Source organism: Kogia breviceps, chromosome 14, assembly GCF_026419965.1.
Source record: "Kogia breviceps isolate mKogBre1 chromosome 14, mKogBre1 haplotype 1, whole genome shotgun sequence".
Lineage (NCBI taxonomy): Eukaryota > Metazoa > Chordata > Mammalia > Artiodactyla > Physeteridae > Kogia > Kogia breviceps.
This window is the reverse complement of record NC_081323.1, coordinates 23,835,997-23,848,462: the sequence shown is the minus strand read 5'-3', so window position 1 is coordinate 23,848,462 and position 12,466 is coordinate 23,835,997. Positions and strand designations below refer to the sequence as shown.

The following is a 12,466-nucleotide window of genomic DNA, read 5'->3' as shown; positions in this document are numbered from 1 at the left end:
GCCGCTTGGTCTAGAGGCAGAGGGACTTATACAATGACCTGTTTCCTGGAGAAAGAGGAGTTCTCAGGGGGTTGTATATCCTGACTGGGAAGGTCTCTTGGCTTGTCTGGTAAGGGAGTGAAGCCATGGATTTGTCAGAAATGGCAAAATGCTGAGCCTGAGGGGATGGTAGGGGAATGGAGGGACTATTGAGAAGGACCAAAAATGACCAGCCATTACTGGGATCAGTTTGAGGGGATTCCCACATACCCGGATATGAGCCGCCTATGGAGTATTGTGGACAAGTACAAGGTGACCAAGTTCTACACAGCACCTACAGCTATCCGCCTGCTCATGAAGTTTGGAGATGAGCCTGTTACCAGGTGAGACCCCTTCCCAACTGCTGCCCCACAGTTGTCCCTCAGAGCTGGTGCTGGCCTTTTGTGCACAGTCTTTTCCATTCCATTGTTCTAACACCCTGGCTTGGAATAGGGGAGGGGGCAGGAGAAGAGCCTGTGCATGTCTTCCTGGCTCCCAGGCTCTGTGCTCAGAACCTTCCTCTCTCCCCATTCCCCTGCCCAAGGCATAGCCGGGCATCCTTACAGGTGCTAGGCACAGTGGGCGAACCCATCAACCCTGAGGCCTGGCTGTGGTATCACCGGGTGGTAGGTGCCCAGCGCTGCCCCATTGTGGACACCTTCTGGCAGACAGAGACAGTGAGTAAGGGGTTCAGAAGGCTGGGGCTCAGGGACAGTGTGGGAAGACTGACTCAAACCCCTGATCTCTGACTTCTACAGGGTGGCCATATGCTGACCCCCCTCCCTGGTGCCACACCCATGAAGCCTGGTTCTGCTGTGAGTGAGGTTCCCTTGGCTGGTCCTGGGCTGGGCAGGAGTAGAGTCTTGGGGCATTTGGCCTAGGTAGAGAGTGGGGGACTGGACTGATATGTGTGAGGAATTTGGGGCTCTGGGGCTCCTTAGGAGAGGTAGAGAGTTGAGTCATAGTTGCCTCATTCCTCTCTGTGGGTCCTGTCTCCTGTTTGCTTCTAGACCTTCCCATTCTTTGGTGTAGCTCCTGCAGTCCTGAATGAGTCTGGGGAAGAGTTGGAAGGTGAAGCTGAAGGTTATCTGGTGAGATCCTGGCCCTTGCGGGTCAGTGAGGAGGGGGCATGGGGGAGGGTCCATAAAGGGGTACTGGACTCTCCTTTAGAGCTTAGAACCTAATCTTTCCCAGTAGCTGCTTTTGGCTAAAGCTCCATGGTTGAGGGTTTATCATCTGCAGAGAGACCCTAGGGGGGAATCCTTCTGGATACTTTGCCTGCCTCTCTGCCTTTTGGCCCACAAAGTTCTTAGGCTCTGCTCAAAGATACCTGATGGTGCCTTTTCGGGTCTGGAAGACATTGTGGAAAATCATATAGGCTCCAGAGTCAACCTGCCTGGGTTCAAATCCTGGCTCTGCCTCTTCTGTGACCTTAGTTAAGTTACCCAACCCCTCTGAACCTAAATGTTCTCACTTGTAAAACAGGGTTATAATAGTACCTGTGTCTCCTGTGGTTGCTGGATTGATTAGATAATCCATGTGAAGGCTTTACTTAGCACAGAACCTAACAGTTAGTGCTTGATAAATGTTAGCTGTTGTTGTGATTGTTTTATTAACAGTTATGGGGCGATCATTAGCCCCCACCCTCCACCCCACTTCATTTTTATTAAGAGCAAGTTAGTAACAAGGGCAAGACTTGAATCCAGGTCTTCTGACTCTTAGCCTAGAATTCCGTCCATTCTGTCAATCTGCTGCCACAGGATATTATTGATTGGGGCAATGATTACTTACTTATATGTGGGTCCCACATTTTTATATGACTGCTTTCATTTGCATCAAACTGGACTGGCATCCCTGAGGGATTACCTAAAAGGAGACTCAAATTTACTAAATGCTTATTACCAACAGAACATTGTGCAAGGCAGCTTCCACATACTATTAATTTAATCCTCACAATAACTTTGGGAGGTAGAGATTATTTTCTCTAATTTACAGATAAGGATCCTGAGGTTCAGAGAGATAACATTACGTACCTGGGGTCACACAGCTAGTAAGTGGCACAGCTGGGATTCCAAGCCTGGATTGTCTATCTCCAAAGCCTGTACTTTGTCCTACTTCTCAGGAATGGCATTCAGGCTATTTCTCCTAAGGTTTGACAAAGCTGTAATTGTCTTCCTGTAAGATAGTGTAGCAGATGTTACCACTGTGTCTTCCTCTCTCTCCAGGTGTTCAAGCAGCCCTGGCCAGGGATCATGCGCACAGTCTATGGGAACCATGAACGCTTTGAGACCACCTACTTTAAGAAATTTCCCGGGTACTATGTGACAGGAGATGGTAAGCCTTGGCTATCCCCTTCCCAAACCTCCCACCAAAATACGTACTGTCTGCTTTCATTTCCAAGAAGAGTTGGTTAGGGATGTGTCTTATGTATCAGTGTCTAATATTCAGTCAGAACTACAGAGAAGATTATAAGAACAAGAATGAGTGTTGCAGGAAGGCACTCAGCATGGTGCCATCTGAGATCTGATGTATGAGGGAAAAAGTTCTTATTTCCCTTGCTGCTAGGCTGAAAGAGATGGAGCATATGGCAGTATGTATTACTATGTCATGTGTATCCTCATGTCTGGAGCCTATGTTTGCTCATGTGTCCACCCACCAATCCATTCTTCCACAAATATTTATTGACCACCTACTATGTCCATGTACTTATCTAAGCACAGTACAGCTCTCATGGGGCTTACATTCTAATAAGGGGAGACAGGCAATAAATTCAGCAAATAAATACTGCAGGGACGGCCACCGTAGATGGGATGGTGAGAGGTTTCTCTGAAGTGACATTTCACCAGAGACCTGAAGGGTGAGAAGGAGGCAGGCATGGGAAAATCTGGAATGTTCTGTATGTTCTGTACCAGCGAGACACAAGCTTAGAATGTCTGAGGAACAGACTGAAGCTTGTGTAGCTGGAATGTAGTAAGCAAGGGGAAGAATTTTATATCAAGTTGGAGAGGGAGATAAGATAGGGCCTCATGAGCCATGGTGAGGAGTTTGGATTTTATCCAGTGTACAGTGGGAGACCATCAGGGGTTTTAAGCAGAGAAGTGATAAGAATTTATTTATTATTTAGACAATAACTTTGCTTGTTTTATGGAGAATAGACTTCAGGTCAGTATGTTAGTTATCTGTTGCGATGGAACAAATTACCCCGAAACCTGGCAGCTTAAAACAACAAATATTATATTATCTCATACAGTTTCTGAGGACCAGGAATCTGTGAGTGGCTTAGCTGGTGGTTGTCATTCAGAGTTTCTCGTGGGTTGTAGTCAACCTGTGGTCGGGGCCGTAGTCATCTGAAGGTTTGACTGAGCCTGGAAGACACACGTCCAAGCTCACTCAAGTGGCTTTTGGCAGGAACCTTCAGTTCTTTGCTACATGGACCTTCCCATAGTGCTACTCATGACACTGGCTTCCCCCAGAGCAAGTAATCTGAGAGAATGCAACCAACACAGAAGCCACAGTCTTCTATAATCTAATCTCAGAAATGACATCCTATCACTTCTGTCAAATTCGACTGATCACAAGACAAACCCTAGTACACTGAGAAAGAGGACTACACAGGGGTTTGAATACCAGGAGGTCGAGATCGGTGTGGCCATCCTGGAGCCTGCTACCACAGTAGGCAAGAGCAGAAGCAGGAAGACTTGTTAGGAAGCTATTGCTGTGGGTGTAGCAGTTTGGTAACGTGGATCTTGTATCCCACTGTGGGGTACTTATTATGTTGCATATTTCTTCTCTTCCCAGGCTGCCGGCGGGATCAGGATGGCTATTACTGGATCACTGGCAGGATTGATGACATGCTGAATGTATCTGGTGAGGGCCAGGGACCATTTTCCCTTCTTATTTACCCTGCTTTCCCAGCAACTCTCAGGCAAAGCCTTCTGAGAGAGCCAGGATATCCTTTGGCCAGACCATGCCTGGAGTACAGCATTCAGTTCTAGACCCAGGTTTTGGAAGAAGAGTGATAAACATTGAAATGTACCTGGAGCAGTGGAACCAGGATGGTGGGGCAACTGAATTATGTCCTATGAGGAATGAATGAAAGGCCTTCCCCATTTGACCAGACCAGGACTGCCTTATTGGGACAGATGGAACAGGGGCTGGGATCTCTCTCATGGCACTTCCTTTCCCTTGACAAGGACACCTGCTGAGCACGGCTGAGGTAGAGTCAGCACTTGTGGAACATGAGGCTGTTGCAGAGGCAGCCGTGGTTGGCCACCCTCATCCTGTGAAGGGCGAATGCCTCTACTGTTTTGTCACCCTGTGCGATGGCCACACCTTCAGCTCCACCCTCACTGAGGAGCTCAAGAAGCAGAGTAAGGAGCTTCCCTGGGCAGGGATTGACAGGTCTGTCCTGATGGCCCAGGTTGCTGGGGAAGGGCTATAGTGAGCTGCTTCTCAAACCACAAACAGACCCCAGGGGGCTTAGGGACTAACTACCCTCTTCCCACCCAGTCTCTACTAGGTTAATAATGATTGACATTTATAGAATTCTTTCTCCGTGCCACCACTGAGCTAAGTGCTTTAAATGCATTAATCTATTTAATCTCTATAATCACCTCCATGAAATAGATCCTACTGTTACTCTCACTTTAAAGAGGAAGAAATTGAGGCTCAGAGAAGTTAAATCTCTTGCCCAAGGCCATACTGCTAGTAAAGTGGAATTTCAACTCTAGCAGGCTGAGCTTGAGTTCCATGAAGGTGAATTAATATAAAATGAGAGTGTAAAGAGACAATGTGTTAAAAGAGAGAAAGACAGAAGTGAGCCTGAGAATGATTGTGGGCAAAACCTTGAAGAGGAAATAGGTTGGAAACAAAGCCATCTCTGCCTTGGTTTTGGGCAGCCTGGCTAAGGGTACTCAAAAAATGCATAATGATTTGTTGGTTACAGTTAGAGAAAAGATTGGCCCCATTGCCACACCGGATTACATCCAGAATGCACCCAGCTTGCCTAAAACCCGCTCAGGTATGTTCAGAGGCCTTGAGGGATTGGAACTGGATTGGCCAAGGCCCAGTGGTGGTGGAGTGTGTGTGGATGGAAGCTTTTGGCAGGGCTGGAATGGGTCAGTGCTGTCACCAGGTAACCAGAAGCCTGTGGTCCCCCAGGGAAAATCATGAGGCGGGTGCTTCGGAAGATCGCTCAGAATGACCACGACCTGGGGGACATGTCCACCGTGGCTGACCCATCCGTCATCACCCAGCTCTTCAGCCAACGTTGCCTGACCATCCAGTGAACAGGACCCTGCCCATTACTCAGGATTCCCCCTGCTTGGCTTTCCAAAGTTTTGCCCACCCTCCCTGCCCCCATCCAGGAGTACTCAGGGCCTGTGCTGACCCACACCACCTCCCCGACGAGCTGTCTGGAACTGAGGACGAGCTTTGCCTCTGGGTGCAGGCAACTTCCTGCGACCGCCAGGCAGATGGGACAGGGCCCAGGTCAGCCTCGGGCTGCTGTGTGCCTAGACTGCAGAGAGCCATTAGTGCCCAGAACAGGGACCTGAAGGTCATATCCCAAACCCAAGTTAAGTGTTCAGTGGGCAAGTGAGGGCATAGACTGAAGCAGGGAAGCAACTCTGTAATGCTATGTCAGCTCTCTCAGGAAGCACCAGTACTTATTTTGGGCATGCACTTGCCCTTAGAAATGCCTGTTTGTGAGTTCTGGAACAACTGATTACTATTTTTTTAAACACTTTGCTGCTTCTGTTATGGGTCTGAATTCCCTTTTGTGCTAGATGGCTTGTCTGCCATTTGTTCCAGAGGCTGTGCAGGCAGGCTCAGTTTCCAGAGGGTTTTCAGATCATTTGTGTCTTAGCAGGAGTAAATGTGTTATGTTCCTAGGACCAGAGGAGCTTGATTTTCTTGTCCTCTTTTCCCACCCTCCCCTGAACAGAGTCTTGCCCATGAGAGACATTCTCAGACGAAGCTCTCTTTTCTTGCCTGTTGTACTCAAGCCCTGTGGTTGTAGGAATAAAGTCTGTGACCTCAAGAAGGTGGTGACTTGCTTTCTTGGTTATCTTACAGGCTGTGTACTTGCTAGCTGTTCTGACTTGTGTGGGGGATGGGAAGGGGAGTGGTTTTCCTCAGGAATACCCCAATATTCACCTTCTAGAACTTTTGGTTTAGGCAGAGCTAGGCAGGGCTTCCAGGCCCTTTGACAAGCTCCTGAGCTAATCAGGAAAGCAAATGAAGCAAAATTACAACTGTGATATCCCATCGTGGTTGCCTTCCCTCCTGGGCTCCTGCTAGAGACCTTCTCTCTTCCCTATGATCCTGTGGGAGCATTAGTGAGTGACTAAGGATTGAAATTTCAGGGTCCTATCCATAGGGTCAGGAGCTAGGGAGACTCTGATTACAGCCAAGTTACTTCCCCGGCTCCAATCTACCTGAAGTGGGCCGACTCGGATTATAGCTTCTCCCTCCCCTAAATGTACAAACCAAGGAATCACAGAATCAGCAAAGTAGTTTTATTTAAGGCAGAGGTGGGAAAAGGCTGTGCCCCTCTACCCTTTTCCTCCTACCCCTCAGTCCTATCCCAAGTCAGACACTGGAACTTGCTGGAAAGGCTGACAATGGGCTAACAGGAGGGTGGCAGTGTTATGGTCCCTTACCTCAGATCAGCTTCTTTTCAGCTGTACCCACACCCTGAGGATTTAGGGGCCTCTAGATCGCACCTAAGGGAAAACATAGCTTTTCCGGTTCTCAGATGGGAAAGCTGTGGGGAAGGTACCCAGCATTGACCCTTCCATGAAGACCCTGGAAATCTCTAGAAGAGATCAACCTTCCCAAGGTAAGGGGAGGGCAGCCCCTCAGGAGAGCCAGGAGAGGAATGATAAGTACAAAGGATAGAAGGTCTTTCGAGTAAAGTCTGGGCAGGCCTCGCTGTGTCCTCACACGGGGTATGGGTTGTCTAGGACTGCCACTCCTGCTGCCACACCACCATCGGCATGCTCGATGGCTTTGGTTCGAAGCAGATGTCCCACGTGCTTGTTCATCACAAGTGTCTTTCCCTGCCTATAGAAATGGGAGCAGGAGACACACAACTCCATCACCTGGACTCAGTTCTCAAACCCAAGACCTTCACTGGTCCCAGCTGAGCTGTACATGGGTGACTGACTACACCTGAGAAAGTGCTAGAATTTTTGAATCAGATTTGGGTTTGCATCCTAGCTTGGATATTGTTAGCTCTGTGTCTTTGAGCAAGTTACTCAGCCTTTCTAAATATCAATTTCCTCAGTTTAAAATAGGGATAATACCTCTCACTTTGCAAGATGGTCATGAGGATTGAATAAAGCAGGAACAGCACTTAGCATGATGCCAGGCTCACATTTCCTGTTCTGTAGCTGTAAATTTCCTTCCCTACCTCTCTCTCAAGATGGCTGTGGTGGGGTTGGGGTGGGGGGCTCGGGAGGAACTTGCCGGCAGAGATGCTGTAAGGAGAGTGGTTGGAGGGGAAGATAATAGAGAGGGCAGGCTCTGGTGGGGAGCATGGTAGGATCTGGAATTCCTTCCTTGCGCTGACCGTGGTGTGAGTATTTTGCAGTTAAGTGGTATGAGGGACCAGGAACTGTTACAAATTCCCCAGTCTTCCTCTTCCTGATTCTTTAGTGCTCAAATCCAAATCCAGGGGCCACTCAGCTTTTCAAAGCCACTGAGTATCCTCTAGCTGGCCCATCCCACCTTTTCCCAGAATCCCCAGTGGCCTGGGACTGGACCCAAATTCTTTTCTTCCCTGGGGTTTCCTAGTCCAGGGTTATTTTCTCACCCATCTTGATACTACTTGGAATTTCCTTTATAGTTTCAAAGCACTTCTCATCTGGGCTTCATTTGATAGCCTTGTGAGGTGGGCAGATCTTGGATCCTTGGCCTCATTTACTAGATAAGGAAACACACTGCTTGGCTCACCTGACATAGACCCCGAAGATGCCCAGCTCTGAAATGCATTGGACCACTCGGGCAGGGCTGCCAGGTCGTAGTAGACAATTCCCAAAAGGTTCAGGTTCTATCTTCTCCATGAGGATGTAGGAGGCTCTCTCCTCGCTGTCCTTCAGCCGCTCCAGGGCCTTTACCATCTCCTCCCCGTATAGGTTGTTACCTGCAATTCCACTAAGCAGTCACCCCGAACCCTCTCCCCACCTTCTCCACCCTGTGCTCCCACTTCTAGCGCCATGTGGGCAAGTCAGGAACCTCAGTTCCTGACACCAGCTCAGTGAACCCAGGGCAGGCCTGGCTTCCAAGGAGGAAATGTCACCTTAACAGGAGAGCTCTTACACAAGCGAACACACCTTCCACCACACCATCCTGCCCTGGTTCTCTTACCTGTTTATGGCTGTTCCTTCTGAGCCTTCCTAACTGGCTCCTGCCCCTCTTAAATATTGGGGTTTCCAAGGAATCAGTCCTTCACCCTTGTTCTCTCCTCCATGTATATACTTTTTTTTTTTCAGGGAGATCTCTTCCAAGGCTTCATCTATATCCTATAACTTGTTTACTCCCACTCTCTAACTAAAGCTCCCTGCTCTAGACATCACAGATATCCCATGGGCTCCCAAAATAAACTCAACATGTCCAAAAAGAACTCATTACTTCTGCCTGACTCTGGTTCTCCTGGACCTTCCTACCCTCAATCAAGTGAAAGGCATTCTTGAGTCATGTAACTCCTCCCTCTCCATTACTTGTCATGAACCCAGGCTTCTACATTGCTCTCTGGACAACTATACCAGTCTCCTCTATGGTCTCTCTGCCACCAGTGTCTCCCTACATTCCAGGACATGCTCTACCATGGCTGAAATATGGATCCTAGATCAATCATGTGTCCCTTCCCTACTTAAAACTTTAATGGCTTCCCGCTACCCTTAGGATAAAATCCAATTTCCTACATAATTCAACGTCCTTTATAATCAGGTCCCAAACCATCTTTTCCAACTCAAATCCCTGCCTTCTCTCACCTCCCACACTGCACTCCAACCTGACCAGTTACTCATTAATCTCCAAACATACCACACTTTCATGGACCAGTGCCTATGCCTGAGGTTGCTTCTTCTGTATGGAATACTCTTCCCCCTTTTCCACCTGGGAAACTCCTACCTAACCCTTAAGGCCAAGATCAAAAACCATCTCCTCTGGGTCAGGAGACAGACATGAGGCAGACATGATCCCTGCCCTCAAGGAGTTCAAACTAAGCAGGAAGATATCCAACCTCCTGATATGCCCCCATCCTGCTTCCCCACAATTCACCCACAGGCACCTCAGACTACACTTGCCCAAACCCTCCAGTGCTGGTTAATCACATTCCCTTGTGCACGGGCATTTCTGTAGTGTAGTGGTTATCACGTTCGCCTCACACATTCCCTTGTGCTCCACTGCACTTGACCACAGGGTCTCCTGGGACACTGTCCAAGCTGGGGACATGTGTCAGTTCCTCTTGTATCCCCCAGAGCCTGGGACCGTGCCCATAGCAAGTGCAGATCAGCACTGGTGACAGCCTGCTGGCCCCCTTTCAGTGAGCAGCCCTGCAAAGGGGGAACCACCTACCTCCACCCTCTCTCTGGGGCTTTAGCACGAAGCAGCTAGGGGCAGCAATGGCCTCAGTGATAGCCTGGTCCCCTTCTTCACCCTGGCAGGAGGCAAGAAAGCAGTCACTAGCAGTCTTGGGCCAAAGAGGCAGGAGCCAAGGTCCTGCTGGTTGTGTAGAGCAGCATCAGAGGAAGAGCAGGAGGAGGAAGAGCCATAAGCCCCTTTAGGCTGGATGCTACTATCTGGATATGACCCCAGCAAGCCCCCTGTAGCAGTGAGTACAGTGACAACAAGCTTTCTTGGGCAACAGTTCAGGAGCAGCAGGAGGTCTGGAAAACGGGTACAGATATTCCTCAATTCTTGCCGTCTACCTCAGCCCCTTCCCCTGGTTACCATTCCCATCTCCACCTTTGCTGTGGGAGCTTACAATGGATTCCAGCCCTCCTTCCCAGGGCTTTAGGGGTTTTCTCAGAGCATCACTGACCCAAGTCCAGCCCAGTGCCAGTTCCAGCCTCCGCAACACATTGGGCTCTGGGTCCCTGATACCTAGGGGGCCTGTGGTGGGAGAAGCGGGCTGTGCACGCACCATGTCCAGTGAGTAGAGGCCAGCAAAGGTGGCACGGAGGCGGGCCACGGCCTCAGGCTGGCCGGGGAGCAACACCTCCAGCATGCCTGATCTGCTCAGCTCCTGTTGCACCTTCTTAGTCCCAGCCAGCTGCGTGGCAATGTCCGGGCACTTGACAGCACATGACCTCTCCAGCAGCAGCCGTGCTTCCCAGTTCTGCAGAGAGAAGAAACCAAAAGGAATTCTACTTTATTTTACTTTGGTTGGCCTTTAATGAGCATCCATCAGGTGCCAGGTATCCTCACGTTCATTATCTCTCAAGGTCATTGCAACATCCTTGTGAGGCAGGTATGGCCCTTCCTATCATGCAGGATTCTTGCCCTTATGGAGCTTATGGTCTAGCACAATGACACATGACTATAATTAAAAGGGAAAATGACAAAAGGTGAAAAGGTGTAGAACAACTGGTGAAGAGGTTTGAAAGGGATGGGACACTTGTTTATGAGCTCAGCTTCCTGCTGTACTACATATAAAATACAAACTCCTTACCACGGCCTATAAGAACCTGTAAGGATCTGCCTCTTGTCTCCTTTTCAGCCTCATTCCATGCCATCCCTCCACCTCACTCCCACCTTGCAGCCACACAGGTTTGTCAGTCCTCAAACACAAATGTCATTTCCACCTCAGGGCCTTTGCATTTGCTGCATTTCCCTCTGCCTGGAATTCTTGTCATTTTGGCTTTTCTGATAGATGGCTGGATCCCTCTCATCCTTAAATCTTGGCTCAAAGTCATCTTCTCAAACCACCCTATTTAATGTGGGTTTCCCCATAATTCTCTGTGTTTTCACCCTGTTGTTTTAAAGAGTTTCCCCTAGCTAGAAAAAACCATTTTTTCTACTTTTGTTTACTTTCTGATGACCATCTCCCTGACCAAACTGTGAGCTCCATAAGGACCCTTGTCTGTCTCATTTCCTGTTGTATCCCTAGTGTCTAACACAGTGCCTGAAGCTTTGTAGGTGCTCAATAAATATTTGTTATTGTTGTTTAATGAGGTGAAATTGAATGGACAGGTAGAGTCTGACAGGTGAGACTCAACGGGGAAGAGGTATTAAGGTTAACAGGATAATATGAGCAAAGGTCTGCAGGTGAGTAATCGCAGGATGAATAATCTGGTGGGCCAGGAGTTTAGGGTGTGAGAGGCAGGGAAACAGTAGAGGATCATGCGTCCCAGCTCTAGTCCCCATTCTCAGGCACTAGAGGGACAGTCTGTCCTTGACGCCAGAACACATCAAACTGCCCATAGCAGGATCAGGGCTATGGCCTGAGGAACACCCCCCCCATCCCACTCTCACCCCCCACGCATGCTGTCCTTTCTTTGATGTAGTTAGTCCACCTGCAGCATCTCTGCCTGGTCTTCACCAATAACCCCAGCCACCTAACAACTAGGCTAGTGTTCTGGGTAGAGTTAAAGGTACCCTGAATAGGAGAGAAAAACCCAGAAAAGTACCCCATTGTGGAAAGTAGGGAAAGCAAAACTCAGAGATGAGCAGGGCCTTGCTCATGGTCACCTAGCAATTCACTAAGCTTAGCAGATTCACCCCATGTCTAAAACTGGTCTGAGTTCCTCAGTTTCCTAAAAATGTTCTCCTCCTTATGCACTAATTTCCCTCCTGGTTAACTCAATGAAGTTTTCTTTGGCCCTTTCCCCAAACCCCTTGTCCTGGAACCAGGACATTTTCCCAATAGACAGTGGGATTGACAAACCTGTGTGGCTGCAAGCTGGGAGTGAGGTGGAGGGATGGCATGCAATGAGGCTGAAAAGGAGACAAGAGGCAGATCCCTATACAGCTGGGCCTTAGGGAGGATCTTACATTCAAAGAATTATCAATCTGGAAGGAGCTCCCTCAATTTTCTAGTGTATTTTCCTCACCTTATAGAAACTGAGCCCAGAAAGGGTCAGGAACCTGCCCCTGGTCACACAGAGGCAGAGCCAAATGCTCATGACCCCCAGACTACTGCTTATGGTATTTTCTAACTTATTTTCTCCTTTACCTTCTCCCAGCTGAAAGTAGGGCTTCTTAGCTTCTCCATGCTGTGGATTAAGGGCAGGGGGAGGAGAATGATATACTAGGAAAGCCACTGGACTGAGAGTCAGAAAGTTTGGGAACTCTCTGTGGGACCTTAGATAAGCACATGCATCTCTCAAACCTTAGTTTCTCCATCTATATAATGGGGATAATTACACACCTCACAGAGTGGTTATAAGGATTAAATGAAATAGTGGATGTGGAATGTAATTTTGAAACTACCTGGTAGAAT

At 48.7% G+C, this 12,466-nt stretch overlaps 2 protein-coding genes across 8 annotated transcripts in view; one reads left to right on the top strand and one right to left on the bottom strand.

Moving 5' to 3' along the window:
- Window positions 1–12,466, bottom strand: part of GSS (glutathione synthetase) — a 46,731-nt gene that overhangs the window by 8,202 nt on the left and 26,063 nt on the right. For 2 of the 4 annotated variants that reach the window (XM_059039058.2, XM_067013267.1), the window contains exons 10-13: window positions 10,169–10,363; window positions 9,601–9,682; window positions 7,975–8,164; window positions 6,515–7,083 (exon numbers count right to left, since the gene is read on the bottom strand). In XM_059039058.2, coding sequence (XP_058895041.1) covers window positions 6,960–7,083; window positions 7,975–8,164; window positions 9,601–9,682; window positions 10,169–10,363 — 591 coding nt within the window. In that variant the 3' untranslated portion in view covers window positions 6,515–6,959. Of the gene's footprint in view, window positions 1–3,118; window positions 3,384–6,514; window positions 7,084–7,974; window positions 8,165–9,600; window positions 9,683–10,168; window positions 10,364–12,466 lie in introns of those variants that run through there. The other 2 variants (XM_059039062.2, XM_059039061.2) reach the window with 2 other exon arrangements.
- ACSS2 (acyl-CoA synthetase short chain family member 2) overlaps window positions 1–12,466 on the top strand; it is a 74,113-nt gene that overhangs the window by 39,986 nt on the left and 21,661 nt on the right. For 3 of the 4 annotated variants that reach the window (XM_059039122.2, XM_067013261.1, XM_059039121.2), the window contains 9 exons: window positions 229–362; window positions 563–695; window positions 777–833; window positions 1,029–1,109; window positions 2,244–2,352; window positions 3,817–3,885; window positions 4,212–4,388; window positions 4,964–5,038; window positions 5,179–6,061. In XM_059039122.2, coding sequence (XP_058895105.1) covers window positions 229–362; window positions 563–695; window positions 777–833; window positions 1,029–1,109; window positions 2,244–2,352; window positions 3,817–3,885; window positions 4,212–4,388; window positions 4,964–5,038; window positions 5,179–5,306 — 963 coding nt within the window. In that variant the 3' untranslated portion in view covers window positions 5,307–6,061. Of the gene's footprint in view, window positions 1–228; window positions 363–562; window positions 696–776; window positions 834–1,028; window positions 1,110–2,243; window positions 2,353–3,816; window positions 3,886–4,211; window positions 4,389–4,963; window positions 5,039–5,178; window positions 6,062–12,466 lie in introns of those variants that run through there. The other variant, XM_067013260.1, reaches the window with a different exon arrangement.